This window comes from Neodiprion virginianus, chromosome 1 (genome assembly GCF_021901495.1).
Source record: "Neodiprion virginianus isolate iyNeoVirg1 chromosome 1, iyNeoVirg1.1, whole genome shotgun sequence".
Taxonomy (NCBI): domain Eukaryota; kingdom Metazoa; phylum Arthropoda; class Insecta; order Hymenoptera; family Diprionidae; genus Neodiprion; species Neodiprion virginianus.
This window is the reverse complement of record NC_060877.1, coordinates 28216937-28237460: the sequence shown is the minus strand read 5'-3', so window position 1 is coordinate 28237460 and position 20524 is coordinate 28216937. Positions and strand designations below refer to the sequence as shown.

At 34.5% G+C, this 20524-nt stretch overlaps 2 protein-coding genes and 1 long non-coding RNA gene across 7 annotated transcripts; 1 reads left to right on the top strand and 2 right to left on the bottom strand.

The window, feature by feature from the left end:
• Positions 1 to 712: 712 nt before the first annotated feature.
• On the bottom strand, positions 713 to 10664 carry LOC124296777 (phosphatidate cytidylyltransferase, photoreceptor-specific). Of its 4 annotated transcripts, none has more exons than XM_046747124.1 (10): positions 10411 to 10664; positions 9445 to 9569; positions 8660 to 8756; positions 7697 to 7873; positions 6789 to 6991; positions 6515 to 6671; positions 6183 to 6338; positions 5819 to 5950; positions 5594 to 5728; positions 713 to 4032 (listed from the first exon to the last, which is right to left on the bottom strand). In XM_046747124.1, the coding sequence occupies exons 1-10, from the start codon at positions 10480 to 10482 to the stop codon at positions 3922 to 3924; spliced, it is 1365 nt and encodes a 454-aa protein (XP_046603080.1). In that variant the 5' UTR covers positions 10483 to 10664; the 3' UTR covers positions 713 to 3921. The 4 variants fall into 4 exon arrangements, with proteins under 4 accessions (XP_046603080.1, XP_046603081.1, XP_046603082.1 ...); XM_046747125.1 differs by having other exon boundaries at positions 713 to 4011; positions 10411 to 10663; XM_046747126.1 differs by lacking the exon at positions 10411 to 10664 and adding an exon at positions 10085 to 10187.
• On the top strand, positions 9828 to 11999 carry LOC124296780 (uncharacterized). Its single transcript, XR_006906455.1, has 2 exons — positions 9828 to 10110; positions 10654 to 11999. It is a non-coding gene; the product is annotated as an uncharacterized LOC124296780 (long non-coding RNA).
• Positions 11394 to 19642, bottom strand: LOC124296778 (E3 ubiquitin-protein ligase MARCHF8-like). 2 transcript variants are annotated; one of them, XM_046747129.1, is made up of 5 exons: positions 19613 to 19642; positions 16236 to 16327; positions 14172 to 14352; positions 13236 to 13501; positions 11394 to 12703 (listed from the first exon to the last, which is right to left on the bottom strand). In XM_046747129.1, the coding sequence occupies exons 2-5, from the start codon at positions 16271 to 16273 to the stop codon at positions 12424 to 12426; spliced, it is 765 nt and encodes a 254-aa protein (XP_046603085.1). In that variant the 5' UTR covers positions 16274 to 16327; positions 19613 to 19642; the 3' UTR covers positions 11394 to 12423. The 2 variants fall into 2 exon arrangements, with proteins under 2 accessions (XP_046603085.1, XP_046603084.1); XM_046747128.1 differs by lacking the exon at positions 19613 to 19642 and adding an exon at positions 18165 to 19604.
• Between the last annotated feature and the right edge of the window lie 882 nt (positions 19643 to 20524).

Below are 20524 nucleotides of genomic sequence, written 5' to 3'. Positions count from 1 at the left end.
TAAAAAATTTTACCACATTTATTCTAGGTACGGAAGATGCGCGGGACGCGGAAGAAACTTGAATGAGTGCGTAAAATTGGTATCTGGCAAAACTACATCGACCCTTATAAACCGAAACATCACATGTTTCCGCACTATTAATATCATCACAAAGTTTCCAGGATTTCCTGGATCTGCATAGTCGACACTCTAATTGATCGGGACCTCGATAAAGTGTCAGAAATTACAACGTCGGTTGTCTGTTCGAGTACTAATTAACAGGACCGTGCAGTAGATATTCGAGGAAGTGGCAGTAGTTAGTAATCCAGGATACATATTAAACCGTCATATTATCTTGATCGTAATCTGAGAGTGTGATAAATAAGTATATCAGGTCTCCTTAGCCTTTGTCATGTCAGTTCGACGCGGCATAACAATCAGAGTTATGATTAATCGCTCAGGATAGCAATATAACACGAAATGACGTTCACGTAACAAACATCGGTTTAATACCCTAGCCCCATTATAATTGTTTCTTTGATTTTTCTCTTTTTTTTCTCGGATAGTCTTATTGCGGATCGCGGGAACCGGAACACCAAGGCAATGTCAAAATTCCAGTAATGATAGGATTGAATTGGAGTCGGTTGAATAGTCAAAACGCGACTCGATATGCCTTCTAACGTGAATTACATCGAAGAATGAAGGAAAATGGAAAAAATTAAGTGATCCAGAAATCCGTCAGTATATTCTTTACTCTCTTTATTTATTTATCTGTTTCTTTTTTCTGTTAGACAATACATTTATTTATAACGGGGAATAAATCGTCTGAAAAAAAAACATTAAATTTAATTTACCTACAATACTTAACCAATTTATACATAACATTAACACTGGAACCGCGTGCAATATATAACATTATTATAATCAAAACGCAGATGTTTTTTATATAACATTTGTCGAATGCCCTGCCTACGCCAGTTTAATAGCGCCGTACCTTGATGCAAATACTGACGCCCTCAATCCAACGGATTCCTGGTTAGTTGTACTTAGTTAAGAAACACTGAATAGAATCAATAGCTCCCTCTTCCACGAAATGAATTAAACACGCCTCATAGATTTCACAGAGGTGCGACACAAATATTTCTCTGTAAAAATCACCTCGTCGTAAATAGTACTTTGTTTTATACTGTGAGACGAAGCCGTTTAGACTGGCTTTTCAAGCAAAATCTGGTCAATAAACGCTATTAGTATAATATTCAACTATACACTTTCGGCGAGTAAACGCCAACAATGGTTCACCCAAAAAACATGGTCGGTATTTGCTGCAACGTCATAGGATTTCCAATATATATATATACCTGTTTATACGTCAACAATATTTAGATATATGCACGTGTATCGTGTATGATTCAGCGATCCAAATCACAGCAAGCGCAGCTCGTCCAGTCGAGTGAGTTGTAATTAGATTTAAAATTATTAATGAATATAATTCAAATTAGTCAAATCATCGAGATACGTGGAAACATGCCTGCGTTCTAATTTGGTAACGATTGACGGACTGCAGACTCTTTGTTAATTTAAACTCTACTTTTTCAAGCGAATGAGATCTGATGTACTATAATAAAACGGTAAAGCAAGTTTTTGCCGAACCGTTAATCTGAAACCGGAGCGAAAAAAAAATTCCAGTTTGCCAACATTACCAATTCAAGTGGTATTGACCAGCTGCGCTTATGGCGTTTACGTAAAGAGCTTCTACAGTTTTCAAAATCGTTACGCAGAAGCTGAACTCTTGAAAATCTGGTAAGACGAAGCATCCCTCAAACGGTGCTAGTGATTGTTCTTATACCACAAATAAAAGACGCTGATTGGAAGCCATTGATAATATATACTTATCGATTAATTTAATATAATGTATATATTACTTCAATTGGTAGTACACAGAATACAATCATACATATATCCTAATTTACGATTAGAAAGATCAAATCAACAACAATTTGACACATCATTAAAGTCAATATAATAGGGTACCTATGTGTGCATGTGTGCCTAGTGTATGTATGTATGTATGTATATGTATATATATATTTTTCTTTTTTTCTTTTTCAAGTATACTAACTATAGCTTCAATCATAAAGGCAAACGACAATAAATAATTAATCCAAAAAACAAAGTATTATATTACATAAAACGTCAATATTTCTTTCTCTCTCTTTCTCACTCTGCATTTTGATTAATTTACAGTCCAATTTATTTGCTATATGCTTTCGTACTCGATATATTTTCTTTCTACTCTTCAATTCATTTGTACTTAATTATTCTTTGTGACAGAGGATTTTCTTATCAGTTGATTCAATTATGCTACACACGCAAGTATTGCTACGTGAGACGCGCAGGAGTGAAATCCCTACACGTTTTATAATTTCATTATGACTAAATGTGTGTACCGTACTCGCAAAAAAAAAAAAAATGTATTCACGTCAGAAAATAACTGTTTGATGCCGTAATATGAATCTGGGATAATAAAGTAGTTGAATGCTTTACATATGATGTAGTATTTTTTTTTTTTTTCAGCAATGCACGACATGGCGAGAGAATACCGCACCTCGTGGGTTTGTAGACAAATAAATGATAATTGCGAAAAGTGTGAAATAAAAACAGCGTTATTTCGAAATATCTTCATTTTTTCAACAGTAATAAATCGTATTATAAAAGAAATATTTGAAGCTATACAGGCATCAACTTGGCAAGTCGGCAGAATATAAGTGCGTGTGAACATACATGGATGTAAGATCTAAATCTTCAATCAATAGATGTTATGGAAAGAATTGTTGGAAACATTTCGAGTGGCTTGAAAATTGTAAGAGATTTATGATCATTTGCTTACGTAAAATACTATAAGAATGATGAAAGACACATAAAGACTCAAGTCAGGTGTAATAACGATAACTAGATATATGAAACTATCGCTATAGTATGAATTTTGTTTAAATTAAAAAAAGGGTTATTTTGAGTTCTAGTAAATTGGAAATGATTAACAACATAATGACTTAGATTCCTTAAGAGGTACGTTAGTGTGATACATAAAATACTAACTAATATAATGATCATTTAATGTTGTCAATTTCTCTGAAATGGGCACAAAACAATTAAATTATCCAGGAAGCAAAAACTCGTGGATTGCCTTTTGTATTCCAAAAATTGATGGATAAAGCGCCCTTTCAGCGTCAAGTTGACTTAACGAGGATGGAATTTATTTGATTGTTTCGTGCCTTTTATTTTAACAACGAATTGATGAATTCTTGCAAAATGGATCTTTTCGTAGTTACCTAGCAAATGGAATGCGCGATCTATACATGACTGTAATTGTCCAATGATTTATCTTTATCTTTAAACCAGGACGTTGAAGTAATTTCACGTACTTAATAAAAAAAATAGTAAAACGTCGATAATTGTGAAAAAAATTCAATGTTCATTCAGTGATGTGAAGATAATAAGTTATTGTTAATAAGTAAGTTATATTCTGTATGATTCATACTCTACAGGGACATCACGCACATACTTTCAGAATGAAACTTAATCAAAATAAATAACGAGCATATAAATTTCCTAATCCAATGACCTGCTTTGCTATGAGAGTAAAAGCATAATATGTGGCACATTCGACATTTACCATTGGTAACATCTTTTTTTCATAAATTTGGTAATAATGGATAGCGTGAAGCTACCTGCCTTCCTTTTTACCAAGGAATATTGCCCTTTACGAACGTTTCAGTCGCTGTATTTGTCAATTTTGTGAACAGAAATAGACCAGGGTATTTTGTAGTGATGTTAAGTAAATCTCAGAAAAATATGTCTCAATTTATTCGGATTCCCATAGCAATGCATTGCAATTGGCGCCCAATCAATAACCCACACGCTACCTGACGTAGGTGGTAATGTTTAGGGCGTATTTAGAATACCTCTGTGCTCCAGCGCGTCTCGCAAAGTGTAAAAAAGCTGCAGTTGCTGCTCCGGCTTCAAGTTGTACACCTGCGACAAAATACCGTCGCTCTGTACGTGGAGTACAGAAATTTGTATTAAGGGCTGGCTTGAAGACTAATTGGTTAGAAGCGTAAAACATGCAAAAATAATACCATGCGTACAACAAGACTCAGAATCGACTCAATACATTCATACCCTATGCAAAGATGCTGATAATATTGTATCATATTCGATTGTATCAATGCAATTAGATTTTTGGCCATGATTTTGTAACCACCCGAAACAAAAAAATCGTTTAGGCAAAAATTTGACATAAGTTCAAATCCAAAATCCAAAGAGTCTTCTTGTAAATATAAATTAAAGAATGCGTAAACCATGGAGGAGACATTAAATCAAAGAAATTGAAGAAGGATAATCAGTGAAAATGGTAATTGGTGCAAACAGAAAAAATATTACTGATATTAAGTTAAACAATTAGGATGTGCTTACGGTGCACAAGCCAGCCCTTTGTATGATTGTGAAATTAGTAAGAAAAGTAAAATCGTTAGTAAAATATGACATAAAAAAATAAACACCACTTTTCAAATTTAGGGTTGTTACGAAATTGTAAGTGTCCAAATGAAACCAGTTTTACAGATCGTGAAGACCGAAAATGATATTTTTTTTCAACGTTTTTCAGATTCCTATCTTTATGCGTTTTACAAATAATTCTTCACGTTTTACGAGAAATTTTTTCGTAATTTGGACAATTGAATTACGATATCGAATTATCACAAACTTCCAGTTCCAAAATTTATTACATGCATATGGGTTCCCATCCAGAATCTCTTTTTCCAAAATTTCCCTGGACAAAATTCCCTGTGGAAAAATCCCCCTCGCCAAAATCCTCCCTTGACAAAATCCCCCGGACAAAATTTCACCTCCACAAAATTCCCTTTCCCAAATATTATTATACGTCTATTAATGTTCGTGCAATTAGATAACTATTTATTTGGGAAAATTTTATTCGGGGGAATTTCGTCCAGGGGCGATTTTTTCAGGGGTGATTGTGTCCAACGGGGAATTTGTCCGGCGTAATTTTATCCTGGGGATTTTATCGAGATTTTATCCACGGAGATTTCGTCGCAAGGGGATTCTGGATGGTCACCGCCACATATGACGTTAAAACATTATTGTTCACAATGTGCAAATAATATTTGAATTCTAAATAAGATTTGGAAATGAAAGAAAAATTATCTCAGGAACTGCTTTCACGACTCATGCAAAAAAAAAAATGTGTATAATTGTCCACGAATAATAACATGAGTAAAATTGGACACAAATTGACCAATACGGTGTTTTGTGGCGTAGTTAAAGTGTTAGGTATGTATTGTGAAATGGATAAAATTTATACTCTCTTTCACCATTTGCATGGGTGTACAAAACTAGGTATTTCATTATTTATTCATATTATCATCCGATACCAAAAAATTGTTCAAAAGAATCCCAACTCTAATGAGTTAAGCTAGCTACTTGTTCATTAAAGCTGACTAGAGTTCAGCGATGAAATAAAAATAAAAAGTAATAAACATAAATTATTCAAATATTCAACTGAATATTTTACAAGGGAAGTAGAAAGCATCAGGCTTACCTGCTGTAGAAGCTTCTGGGGCGAGGCGGTGTGAATGAATGATGAGATGTAAACATTGACAAACGTTGCCATTAAATACTGACAGTCAAATCTATCCATTATTCCTCCGTGACCAGGAATCACGTCACCAAAATCCTACGATAATGAAAAATGAATCATTTTTCAACAGCCAAAAGTTAATTGACTATGGGACTAACATTACTGGTAATTCTATTATTCATTCACCTTGATTTTAAAAGCTCGTTTGAAACCACTAGCAAAGAATCCTCCAAACGGCCCGATCACTGAACTGAATACAGACATTGACAGTGAATGCAGCAAAAAAGGATACATTGTTATTGTACCCTTCCAACCGAGCTGTCAACAGATTAAAAACAGTGAATTAGTAATTATTCAAGTGTATTTCTGTATCTTCAAATTAGTTTTACTTCATAAGTTGATTAACATTTCTATGTAAAATAAGAGTGCTAGTAGTAACAGGTGTGTAACTATTAAAAACTTTACAATTTTGTACATTTCCTAGTATCTTTAGCATTGTGACAACAGGGGAAATCTGGTTATGAATAATTATGACCAGATTCCGACTTACCCAATTGGATAAATTTTGTAAGGTTTCAGTAGGCAGAGTATATTCTTGCGGTCTGAAAAGATAGGATGGTTCACAGTCCATAGTCATTCGACCCAAGGCTTCGCTGTACTCAATTGGGCACACAAAGTAGCGGTACTGGCATATGACATACGACATCTGATAAAATGAATGAAATAAAAATATATTAGAATAATTCTGCAGGAAAATGGGTCATTGAAAACGAAATATTCACTCTGGGACAATATGAATCTTGAATCGGAGAACTGAAAATTAGCATTTCTAGAACTGATTAGTAAATTAATACAAAGAACTTTGTTGAAAGTTTTACTGACCAATAATCCAAGTATGACCGTTGAAATACCACCACCTACAAAGCCTTCCCAAGTTTTCTTTGGGGACAATTTTATCAATGGAGTTCTACCAAAGAAAAATCCAAAGACGTATGCCATTATATCGTTTATGACAATCATGCTCACAGGTACAATGAACCTGAAATAGGTAAATAAATATATTTGTTCAGTATGTATCCAATATTAACATTCGGACCTATTATAAGCATACTTTAAATCTTAGTACTAACAGACGATGATGTTTCCTCATACTTACCATATTAATCCTTCAAATATGTTCTGTATAATTAAATAGCTTTGCGTCACTACGATCAATAGCGCAACGTGTGTCCATGCGAAGAGAGAAAATTGCTTCATGTAGTATTTTTTGACAAGAGATAGTACGAACCAAACAAAACCCATAATATACAGGCAGAACGAGATGAATCGATGATACGTTACTAAAACGCGTAGGTAGTCCTATGGAAAAATTTTTAAACTGTTAGTAATACTGCCTCAACTTACAACTGACACAAATCATTCGATGTAAGAACTAAAGTAGTATTTCGTGGTTTTAATATATGCATTACCAATGACATTGTTAAATGTGACTACAGTGTTCCAATTGATACCGTGTATTTGAATAGTGAGCCAATTACTACACTAGGTTTTATTTCAGCAGAAACGGGATAGCTTCCATGCCAAAATATTTTCGCTATGAAGTTATAGGTCATTCATATAAGCCGCAATTTAGCAATTTTCCAGAAGATTTTGAGGGCTGGGAAAAAGTTTTGACTAAAGTGACCCATTTAAAACTATCGCTTTTGATATTCAAAGCCTTGATGGAAAATGAAGCCATATAAACACAGCAAAGCTTTGCTTTCAAGAAAAGCTTATTGATTTTATGCCCTGCCCACAGCTGTGTTCATCAAGTGTGATTATTTTTGTCGTCGCCTAATATAAGGTAATGCATAAAAACTTCCTTAAAACCCAAAGGATTCAATTAGGATTAAATGGAACACCCTCAGAGTAATCCACAAACTACTCAGGTATTAAACGACTAGGGTCCATGGAATTCATTACAAACAAAAATTCCTCAACTTAAATGAATACTTTGTTTAAAATAAATAAAATACTAGTTTTACAAAATAGTTGAAAGAGTACTCAGCTGTTCTTATAACTCACCGTCCGATTTATTACCACTGCAAAATAATCCATCAGGTTCTCTCCATAGAAGAAATAATTGGAAGTAATCAAGAAATACCACGAAAGAGATCTGAACCAAGGTAAACCATGAATTCGATACACGGTATATCCAATGTTAATGATCTCTTCAAAGCATTTCACTTGTACAACTAAAGTCTGTTAATAAACCAAAACAGCAGTGTTATTTCAGAACGTATGTTAACCCGAAAGCTTAATATGCTCAGTTGCATTTTTCAAAACATTTTAAATTATCATTATTGTTGTTATTATTATTAAATTCTCTGCAAAATATTAAATCATCCATCATCCTCGATTGTCAAATACTTTTTTCAAGTAATATCACAGTCTTTCACAGGGATGTATGTAACACGCGTTCGGTAAAACTTATGCATCGTAAATTTCGCAATAAGCGTGTTGTTTACAGATTACCAGGGTTAATTACATTGTATATATTGTACTTTAATATTGAATTTGCACATTATAAAAAAAAAAAATGGAAACAAAAATATGTATCGTGGAATAAAAGATAAGTGTAAAATAGAGGTAATGAGTAACAAGGCGATTGAGGAATGGAGTGATCTTTTTGCTACAAAAATTCATTATGAGTTACTGTTCAGACACCTATCTTTGAACAGAGATAAAGACAAGTTGTGCAGTATTGAAAACATAAATGTTCTGAAAATTATCCTACATATACTTTATATTTGTTACTTTATATTAACGTCTGGAATGGTTAACTCACTAAAGTAACGACTGAATTATAAAATTGGTACAAACTCCGAGAAATGACTTGCCGCCAACGGAGGATTGATAAAATATTGCAGCAAATTATTGAATGACACAAACATTTTTATTCAAAAAACCATTAGAATTATTGCAACCACTAATCAACTCTGTGGTTTTTTTAAATTTAATAATTATAAGAGTGTGCATAATACGTACCGTGACCATCAGTGCTAATGGCCCTCCATAGATAATAATACCAAATCCTGTCACCATTAAACATGTAAAAATGCCCCGAATTATCCAGTTTCTCCAGCTGCATCGAAACGATATATACTATAATATGTCATGAACATTTGGCATACAGTGAATCAAACGAAAATGACACACCCAAAAGTGAATAATATTGGTCAAAGAATTTTTGACTGTGGGGCTTTTAGTGCCTGTTACCAGAAAGAGGAAACTCTTTGTCCTACTAAAAAGAATGACAGTTCAAAATGAATCACCTCTAACAGAATTCAACACAGTCGAATTTTCAATAGATAGTACATAAGCTATAAAAGTTACACTGAAATACTTTGAAGTATTCGAACAGCGTGAAAGTACAATCAAGAAAAGAAGAAGCTATGGATTTCAATTACTTTCTATACGTATTTGGGCAGATTTGAATACGTCAAAACAATATTTCATTGTCTTCTTCAGTGACATAAATTTGAACACAAACAATCTCCGCCACTTTCTTTGCCTCGTCATAAATGATGATCAGCTTGGACCAATGACAAGGTACGAATTGGCGCGAAAGCTTTGGCAACAAAGCAATAGGTATGCATATCTTGATTATGCAAATACATTTGATATATTTATGATATTGACAGAATCCGGTTTAACATTCAAGATGTTCTTTGACAACTACACATGAGGAAAAGTGTATATGGTTGAAAGTGGCACGAAGGTAGTTCGAAATCATTTCTTTAATGGATCCGATTATCACTCCTCAAACTTACCGATCCGACATGCCAGAGAGAGCGGAAGCGAGCGCATCTGGTGTATGATTAGTCCCTTGAGGCAGAGTCTTGGACACTTCATCAACTTCGATCTTATTGTCTTCTTCCGACTCCGCATCTTCCCTCTGCAACATGATTTCGTGCAGACTGTTATTTATTTTCTTTCAATTATTAGAATTGTTTCTACATATTTCATGGCATGCAAAATGACAGAAGTTAATCCAAGCAATGTTTAAAACCGATAATTTAATTGTTTCGACACTGAGAAACAACTGAATTAAAGCACTCTGTTCTATTTAATCGCCATAAAATGACCGATGCTGAGTAACGAATGACATATGCATAATGCATGAATTGTTTTTGTGCATAGGTATATCATGAAATTCCACAATCTGTGTAGTATAAATTGAATCTGTTTTATTTATGTCAAGAAGTATCATTGGACACTGTGATGTACATACGTACACGTAAACATAAACATTACGTGCTATATCTATCTCACGAAAAATGACAAAAGATACACCATGACGCGTTGTATTGTACGTAAGAACTTGTACGCGCTGATGAATCGTCAAGTGCGAAGTCATGCGCGGGAATTAATAATAAAGTGTTGTATTAATCGAGAAGTGAAATTTATTACCTCGTTGAGTCTAACAACTGATATCGGTTCGTATCGTTTCATCTTATTATTTCAATGCGATTACTTTGTCGTTAAACTTAATACATTTATTTCGAACATACAATCGAAACTCGAGTGCGCTGCCTGCTCTCTGACATTTCTTCAACACAAAACACGACAGATGACTGAATAGACAAAATTTCAAATAAATTGGATACCTTTCGTCAAAAGTAGTACGTGTGTAAAAATCGCACCTGGAGATATTTACGGGCTTGAAAATTATTTCATCGGCTGCATGAATAGCCAATAATTATTCAGTTACAAGAGATTCAATTAAACATGCTTACGTGATCGTCGTTGACGTCTCCCGCTGCCACATCTCCAATCGCCCGTTTTCGTACCTCGGACATTTTATTCATAAAAATATTTCACGATTTGGTAAAACTATATATCTTGATCAAGCACCGGTGATCACTGACTTGTACACGTTAATTGCATACCTTTACATTGTTTGAATAATTACGAAAACAACTCGAGCGGACGTGATACATCAAATCGCGCTTACCGACTTCACGGCTTGCACATTGCAGGTTAACATCGGATTCGGGGATCTTCGGGACGCAGTCGGGCACTCTCGGGTATTCAATATCGATTTGAACCAGCTACCCGAAGTCCCACTTATAACTAATACGTAGTACACATAATCAGCAGCTACAAATGCTTGTAAAAAAAAAAACCACTAAGCCCAAATTACTCAATACGCGCCCACAACTCGTTATACCAATTACCCAAGGGATAATTGTATGACCGAATAATTGTATCACTCGGCTATTATTTTCTAATTTGTTCGAAAGAGCTCAACCTTATTGGAATGCTTCGATTTTTATTAAACATACACGGGTTTATTCATTTATCGCCGAAATATGCCTCAACGGTAATGGTTAACGGCTGGTTACCATTATCATCAGCAATTAACATGTGCTAGTTTCAAATTCATTCTGGCGTTGGGCAATATCAAATCGGTACACAAAACTCGGATTCCAATTTACCAAATTTATAAGACTCAACTCACAAGTCATCAACTTATGGCACAGTCTTCATTATTGACGTTTAAATATGTAAAGCGAAAAATGCAGCTATAAAATGTTAATATGAAATAAGTGGCTTTCAATGACATTTTTGCAGCAAAATTCATCTTTGAAAACCACCACTATTCCATATTAGAAATAGGCAAACAGAAGAATTTTTGCCGTAATGGGTCTGTATCGAGGTGAAATTGATTTGGGATCAACGAGGCATAAAAACACCGAAAAAATACGTGATGCAATAATTGAAATGTCTTAAAGTTTATTTATTAACATCACAGATACAATAATTATGTACATATTTGTTCGAGACCTCCGCTTCGAACTTTGGAGCACCTCGCTGTCAATCTAAGTACTGAAGTACCAAATTCCGACTAAGAATACAGTATAAAGTATGTATACTAACAAGGAGAGTATCAGACCTCTGAATCATGAATTGTATTCAAACTTCTACGGTTGATTCTTTGGCCTAAAATATAAAACCTGTATAAGTAGTTTCATCACATAGGACTCTTCACACCAGGTCAAACTAATTACATTAGCAGTTTGGTGAGCGAAATGCCATTATAAGTGACAAGATACTATAGATACAAGTGTAAACGGATATATTATTATTTCAGAGCTATAGTGAAGTATAAATTGCGAATTTTCGACAATTTTATTTATTGTGAATTGAGTGAAAGAGGGCCCAAATAGCTGGAACTACGCATGAGTAACTCGATAATTTGAGCCAAGGATACATCCCTCAGTTTCAGCAGAATCTGTGATTCAGAGGTCTGACATTCTCCTTGCAAGTAGTAAGGTTAACGATGGTTTTTAGGATTGCAATAATTAATATAACGATATGGTAGGTGCACTGACAAAAATCACAAGTACATACGCATATGCATACACGTATAACTTGTGAGAACGTTAATAACACGTAACAATTTTCTCAGAAAATTGCCATTAGTTTGCACCCTACGTATCCATTGTGCATTTAGAATAGATTAAACAGTATTAAATGGTAACTTTGTTCATGATATTTTTATATTATATAAAAAAAAGTAACAACAAATCGCCGTATAGTATTTTCAACAGTAATAATAATAATAATCATAATAATAAATACATAGCTAATTTTGTCATTTTATACTATCAAAACTACCAAATTAATAAACACAGCCCTTTGATCTGTTCAAATCTAGTTTCCGATAGAATATTCGTTCTTTTCACTATATTCTTGGGGTCACAATTAGGTACCGATTAAATATATATTCATAAATTGTCACTTATTTAGCAATTATCACTTTTGTTATACAAATTGTCTTCCGATGTAGATAGCTTGTCAAATACGTAAAGTTTAAGTTGAGCTTCATGCTTTTGGGGGGGTGGTGTGGATTCTGATTTCATTGTTTGTGATGCACCAGCCGGGTCGGTGCGCGGTAACAAAGTGTGACTCTGCTCAGACATAGAGACTGTTGGATCTTTTAAGGGCATCGTCACATCTCTGAGCGAATCTGCAGGAGACGGTGGAAGCACGACTTTTTCTGGGGCATTCTGTATGAAAATCACTCTGTAACAAATGAGAAATTAAATGATGAACGATTTTTTTAATTTTCTTATCATTTCTTCAAGTCCACAAAATGATAATCGATTCATGCTTCTAGAATGTAACATGATTAATTGTACACAATTTAATACCAGTCTCGGGGCGAAATAAAAAACCATATTTACTTGTAGCACATTTAAGCTACTAATAGTAAGCTGAGTAGTAATAATTCAAATATGATGAAAATTTATACATTTGTTAAAATGTACATCTTTTGAATAAGGAAAATTATTTCTTCAACTGAATGTGAAGAAAATACTAAGTATAACTCAAACGTGTATAAAAAAAAATAACAGTCGTCATAATTAACCATAACCGAGATAACCGATCAGATAACGATACCCTGAAATAGCAAACCACAAGACTTTACTTTCCACAGCAGTAATAACAAGAATGTTTTTAGTTGACCTCCTTTTAAGTAAAATACTTTCAACTAACATTAATTTTCTAAAAGGCAGAGTACACGGAAAAGCTTGTTTCGTATCAAATATTATACCTGTTGAATGCCCGCCATCTTTTGCAGAGCATAATGTATGCTTTACATTGAATATACATGAACACCAGGCCTCCGGTAAAGCCAATCACAACAACGATCATTTTTGTCCAGAATGGCCAATTCATGGACCCTCTCCGTGCCTCCTCAATAGAACGTTCTACAAGTACGTACAGCGACCATGCAATGCATAATGCTGCGACTGCGTTAAAAGCTACAGCGCACCATAATTTTCGCACCTCCAGTGCAGACATTTCAAGTTTTTCCCACTATAAATAGAAAATTGGAATTAGAGATTTAATAGTTGCTGAAATATACGCTCGGTAAAAATCATTCGTACTAGAATACTTCTTTCAAAGTATTAACTGGTATAAAGTAGGAACAAGTGATATTTCAATAGTTATAAGTACATGGAGGTGGGGTAGATTTTATTAGAAACTTGAAATTTGTATACGAGTTCTTACATGCAACTCTATTTGAATAAAGTCTTCACCCATTATAAATTTGTTTTTCATGAAAAAAAGTTCATTGCATAGTCTGATTTATGAGAGAATCAAATATTCGATAAGAGTGATAACCTTAGAGAAAGAATATCGTTCTTGTTATAATGTTACCGATATTTCAGAACTGAAATAGATTATTTGGTGTGGCGTAATGTTTACTTATGAAGAAACTGGCCGATAGTGATCAAAGACGAAAACTTTCAACGTTACTAATCAAAGATAATGAATCACTTAATTAATGAAGATATGTTCTTTTTAGTATCTGGTGACTAATGATGTTAACATCTTTACAGATAAGAATCATATGTTTTATTCAAATTTAAGCACTTGGGGCTAAGAGCTCAAAGTGTAATTAATTACTCTCGATAATCGTAATTGTTCGACATAAATATAAAATGCGAGGTGTTTTTTAAAAATATATGTACACATAATTTACCTCTGAAAATGGTTTTGTTTTGGCATGCATGATAAAAGTGAATTTACATAATTCACAGGCGCGTGTGTCGGAAGCCTTTATCCATTGTTGAAGACAAGCTTGGTGAACGTAACGTAGACTTCCACTACAATAACATGGTGCCAGCAGAGGAGCGCCGATCTCACCTTCACAGTGGCATATTCTAGCAAAAAGAAATGAAAATTAAATGCTGCCTTTTTTGAAACCTATCGAATGTATGAGTGTAAAACTTCAATTCCCGAATTTTTATACACAAATTTTTGCATTGCCTATTATAGTTTTGTAAGCAACGTTCTGTAATATACAACTGCCGATATTGTGATATTTTTTTCAGCATTTATAGGTGTTCCGAAATTATTTCAAGTGCTTAGAAATACAAAAATGTATGATTCAGAGCAGTTTCTAGATTGATTACCACTTAAATTCAAATGCAAACTGAGTGGAGCCCAGGTGTTATTATGACAAAATTTGAATTAAATCCTTTCATTGTATCATATTTTAATGAAAGCGATCTTTCTCTGGAATATTTTTACTTGGAAGCGGATTAAATTACATCAACTGGACTATCTCATTTTAATTGCAAGTTCCCCCACAGTTGAACAAACATGTTTACTGCTTTTAAATGACGTTTCAGTTGTGTGTGGTATAGCATGCATGTTAACGGATAATAATTTCTTTAGTGTAGCTCAGCATGCAATGTGCATCTGTTTCAGAATTATTATTACTATTTTTCGATCATCGTAATTACAAAACAAAGAATCGTACATTGAACTATGATAATTGTTTATTTATAACCTGACAAGCTGACGTCAACCTATAAGTCAATGAGAAGAAGAGAATGAGCGATTAAAAGTTTTCATGCCCTACGCACAATTGCACAATCCATCCAAACACTACTGTTTGCTAAATAAGACTTGATAGATATAAATAGCTTAGCATGTTGAGGATTCAAGAAGCAGCTGTTTAAATCAAAATGAGAATGCCCCCTTCGTACTCGAGCAATACTCCGAAAATATTAATTGAATATTTTGGCAAATATTTGACATGATGAGTCTGTTACGAATAACAATTCGACCTTCGGTCAAGAACACAAAGCTGTTCTGTGATAAAATGTATTTATTTCACCACTTCATTATGCGCATTGACAAATTTAGTTAATTTTCAATTGGATTAATTAGTATTCGTCTTTTCAACATGACAGTATCTCGAACATTTTGTTCAATTCTACCAATGTCATTTTTATACTTCTTGGCTGAGCAACAATGAGGATGAAATATGAATTACTGAACTTGTGGAAATTTTTATATTTATCTTATGGCTAATAGCATTGATATCTTTTTACTTTGTAGACGACTCATAAAAAATCTAAAATCTTGTATTCTCTATTAACCTAGACGCTGCTATAGCTAGCCTCTATATTTGGCTTTACTAGTGATGTCAGCATAAGGCAAAAAAAATAGTACATATCAAAACTGTTTGCATAACAGGTCGCTACATTGCTAATAACCTTTACCACACCATTATACGTTTTTTGGTCCATCAAATAAATAAATTTAAACATATCGATGCAAACCATAGAAAAATGCTACATTTTTATTGCTGCGTAAGAAATTTAACACAGAGTACTTAAGATCACAGAGATAATGTACACAATATTATATAGATATTCGGATAATCAAATATTAATGTACTGGTATACATATCTTCTGACGGATTCTTTCATTTACTTGTCACATATCCCTCAATCGGAGTTTAATAATAAAGAAAATTTAGGAAGTTCTACAAATTGAAAGGCACACGTAACTTTCAAATCGCAGAAAAAACCTGTCGCAAACTATTCCTCTCATATTTCGTCAAAACAACTACAAATTATTCCTGAATCATTTTAACCAGTCATCTATGGATATGAAACTCATGTATCGTCCAACTCAAATATAAATACAAAATGCATCCAAATATTTTTTTAAAAGTTCATGTAACGAATGCTTACAACAGGTTTGTAATTTGTACAAATCTCAAGGTACTTCATACCTATTGAAAACTTACCGGCAAATGTCATGACTGTTTGAAGACAAGGTACTCATCGAAGAATGCGAATGATCACGTATAACTGTGACGGCTGTTGCATACGCCGGTTCCTGAAAAACATTAACAATCGTCATTAGTCATGTTACATGCATGCTTATCATTAAGATAACATACATATAAAGGAAAAAAAACTAAAGTATATTTTCTACATAAAAGTGGAAAGATATTGTCGGTTATGCATGAAAAATATTTTATAACTGTACAAGATACTTTATGTGTCAACGAAATTTCAAATTGATTAAACTTCACATGATTTTCACAATTTTCCACACAGTGTACGTTTTTACAATTTAAATCAAGCACATACCTATCAGTTTCTACAAATCAATGCCATTCATTTATTCAAGGTACAAATTTGATCACGGATACAGCTTCCTTTCAAAACACCACTAACCTGTTCTTAAATGTAATTCTACAGTAGATTCGTTTTTGCTTCGCTTATTGCGTTACATGGCAAGTAAGATGTGAACGGTATACAACTAGTACAAAGACAAAAATTATTTGGAACTGCAGACCTGGATGTCACAACAACCTGTGGACTTGAGTGGTTATGAAGTCGTAATGAGTAACATAGCAACTGAAGCAATTTCTGCTTATAAATATTACAAACATTATTCAGCTCCTGAATGGTTCAGATATCTACCAGTGAGGTTTAAGCAGCATCTTGTAAACATTCCCTTTATACTTTATACTTTGTACTCGAGAAAACTTGCTTGGTGTTTGATCCTTGTTTTCAATTACCAGTTTTAATAGATCATAAAAATTCTGCATCTTAAATCGATCAAATATACTCCGCTAAATAAATACTTACTGTGGGTACAGTATCAGAAAAATGAAAAGAGATTGAAAAGACAAAAACATGTTCACCTACGATAGACCATTAGGCCTCAATTTCACATAGCACAGTTATTTTGGTAGGACTTGGCCTGCAGCTGGCCAATGTGAATCACATTCTAATTTTATTCTGAGAACATCTAACACGTTTCCATACTATTATCAAAATGATGTATCCATAAGAAATACGATATACTTTTTACCTCTATTCTTAAAAATAATTTAAACTGCCATATATTCATAGCTTTTCTTAACCACTCAAGAAACTTGAATCGAATATCTGACAAAGCACAACCTGGTCTTTTAATAATGACAACATCCAATTAGATTTATTCTTTAATATTATGAATCAAAATCAATTTGCCAATTAGTTTTTTCACTTGTAATGTAAATCTGAAAATGGAATATTTTCATGTCGTCACATTTGTTGAAATAATTTAAACAGACTGACGCAGATAACATCTGTTGAGTCAGAATTTAACCAGCACAGCCATAACACGAATCATAACAAGGAAATTCTGCATCCGGATTTGGTTTCAGCCTAAAATAGTTTCTCCAATTTGCGACGCAATCAAAGTAAACCTCATCAAGGACGATGAAACCTAGCGATCTTTACTAGTGAGGATTCAGCTGAAACCTTTGCAAACAGACATTACTCAACTCTGGTTATTTATGCCGTGACATTCTTAATATCAACTTTTGTTTGCTAACGTTTCTAACGTTTCAAACATCTTCCCCATCATATGTAAGGATGCTGACTGTCATTTGTCAGAAGGGGTTTACATTCTTTGAACTTGAAAGCAAACGAATCCCCTTCAATTGGTTCGCAGAGTGTGAATCAAAATCTAATTACAGTACATGCAGACATCCATCAATTAGCTATCCCGAGAATAGCCTACAGAAGATTTTGTAACATTTTGTTTTGAATTATTTCCAAACACGTGACGTTATGGAAAATTTCCGCAAAGAAAATCATCGTATCGGAGGTCGAAGAACGCGCATTTCGGACGGTGTCACGTTTTCAGAAAATCTCCAAACTAAACGAGTTCATACCCTTGGTATCCATTCCGGAGGAGGCTCCCCGCTTCCCGGACTGACGTTGCTGGATGGACCTAGAGGAGGAAGTTGGGGTTGCCAATCAGGCGGATAAACATTGATTTGATGCACTGGCATTGCGCTCCGACCACAGACGAACATTCGTGTAACTTATTGTTGGTATTATAGCGATTTAAGTACAAGGTAATCATGCCGAACGTTTCGTCGTTCGTTTCGTCCCTGTTCGTAGCTTCATCATCACCGTCATCGTCGTCGTCGTATTTTAACTTAAATTGCGCGTGTTTTGAAAATGATAACCTTTCAACGGCCGACAGCTCGTCGTGAAATTGTTAATTATTGCAGTATCCTGACCCGTTGATAGAATTGAACCTTCCTTTTTATCGATTTCAACAGCAACGTCTCTCCGTGAACCGTACGGTTCGGTGTTTTATAAGGTTTTTTTTTTCTACCACTTTACCGCCTCTGCATTATATGACGCGGATAGATTTATCATCCGACGTTCGACGTTTTGCCGTTGAAGCCGGATCTTCAGATGACAACGAGTTGTCAAATTTTTATACATTCAGTATGTGTAAACTATGTACAGTCGTCAGAGAACTCCGTGAAGTGTGTATACAAGTTTGTAGTTTGAAGTTTGAAGCACAATTTTCGGCACAAAACTTGAAGCTCCCCTGCAAGTCGTCGGCGAAGAATTAAAACCCGGATACTTCGGTCGGTATCGCCGACTGTTTGACCGCGGAGTACAGTTATATTGCATTTATTACAAAACGCTGGATAATTAACGACACGAAGGTCTGAACATGACACACTTATTCGTACACAATATTAAATTTTATAAAAAGCGTATTTACGTTCACAACGAGCGTTCGCGAACGAGATGAGGGCGAAAAAACATTGTATTCACTGGTTTATTGCGTTCTGTTTTTTGTATTTCTTCTGGCCGGACGTTTTATTGGAAAAACGTGAAATATCACCAACGAGCAGTTGGCAACAATATGTATTTTTAAGCGTTTTGAACAAACCGAATAACACACGACGAAGCGTAAGCTAATAATAGATGTTTCTGATTTTGATTTTGTTGTATTTATTTTTTAACAATTTCCTCACAATAGATATTTACAGCTTCATTAAATTCACTTCGGAGACGTGCGTACGCGCATATGCATTACAGATTATGTATCGCATGCATGTATCGCATGTACATACGTATGTACACATCACAGACTCTAAACAGATTTGACACAACGAATAAGAGTCGATGACTGCACGGTTCCCCGGAGAGATATGACATTTACGGGTTTGAATATTCAGGGCTCGCATTTAAGTGAAATGATTAATTATTTGTTCCAATGCCAAATTAGCGGCACTGGCGCTATCTGCACGCATTATTTACAGAGGGTCTGCCGAAGCAACGATTAAACGATAATAAAAGCAAGCTCACTCACTCCGCAAGTGCGAGCAATATCCTTCCTTAGCGACGATATTATTCCTTTGCACCGCTAGGGCGTGTGGGCGTGGTAAAACAATCGCCAATCAGCTGTTACGATATGGTTACGATGGCGCTAGAAGTCGCGATGCTAACGCGGCATTTATTCAAAGTCAACATTATCGGTGACATTCGGATTGAAGAGCGCTCCTACTACACGTTCCCTACATTGATTATTGACCATCAGCTGTTATTCCGTAGACGCTGATCGTTACGGTGACTGATAAATCACTCTCTACAATGATCGTACACTTTCTGTGATAGATATTTCATTCGTAAAAATCGTTATGAAAAATTACAAGACTCGTGCTTGATTTTAGATCGCGTACAGTCACGTTTTGATTACTATTAAACGAGTCTATTCTCATTTACACGTACGCTATGTAAATACATAATAATATACCTATAGTAATTCCACTGTTTCACGACCTGCGAGAAATGTTACTTTGACCTGTGCTTCTCACTATCTGTAAGGTCAAACGCTATTACTCATGCTGCGATAGCTTTTCGCCGTTACGACCATTATTACAGACAGATACACTAAGCATCTGCAAAATTATGGACTACGGATTTTAAGTTAAGATTGATTCGCTCGATCGAATATTAGCAAATTCAGAAGGCGCGTATTATATTATCATCTTTTTATCGAGAGGAAGATATGTGACGATACGTGTAGGCATAATATACTTCATTACTTGAACTTTTAATGTAAGTACTTCATATTTATATTCTTAGGTACTCGAACATTCAGAGACCTTGTCGGCCGATTATAAGTTGGATTTGCATTGTTTTCGAATAATTACTCTAAAACCTTATTAAAAATATTTTGTTAGAAATATCTTCAGTGCCGAAATCACAAGCTTGAAACGTT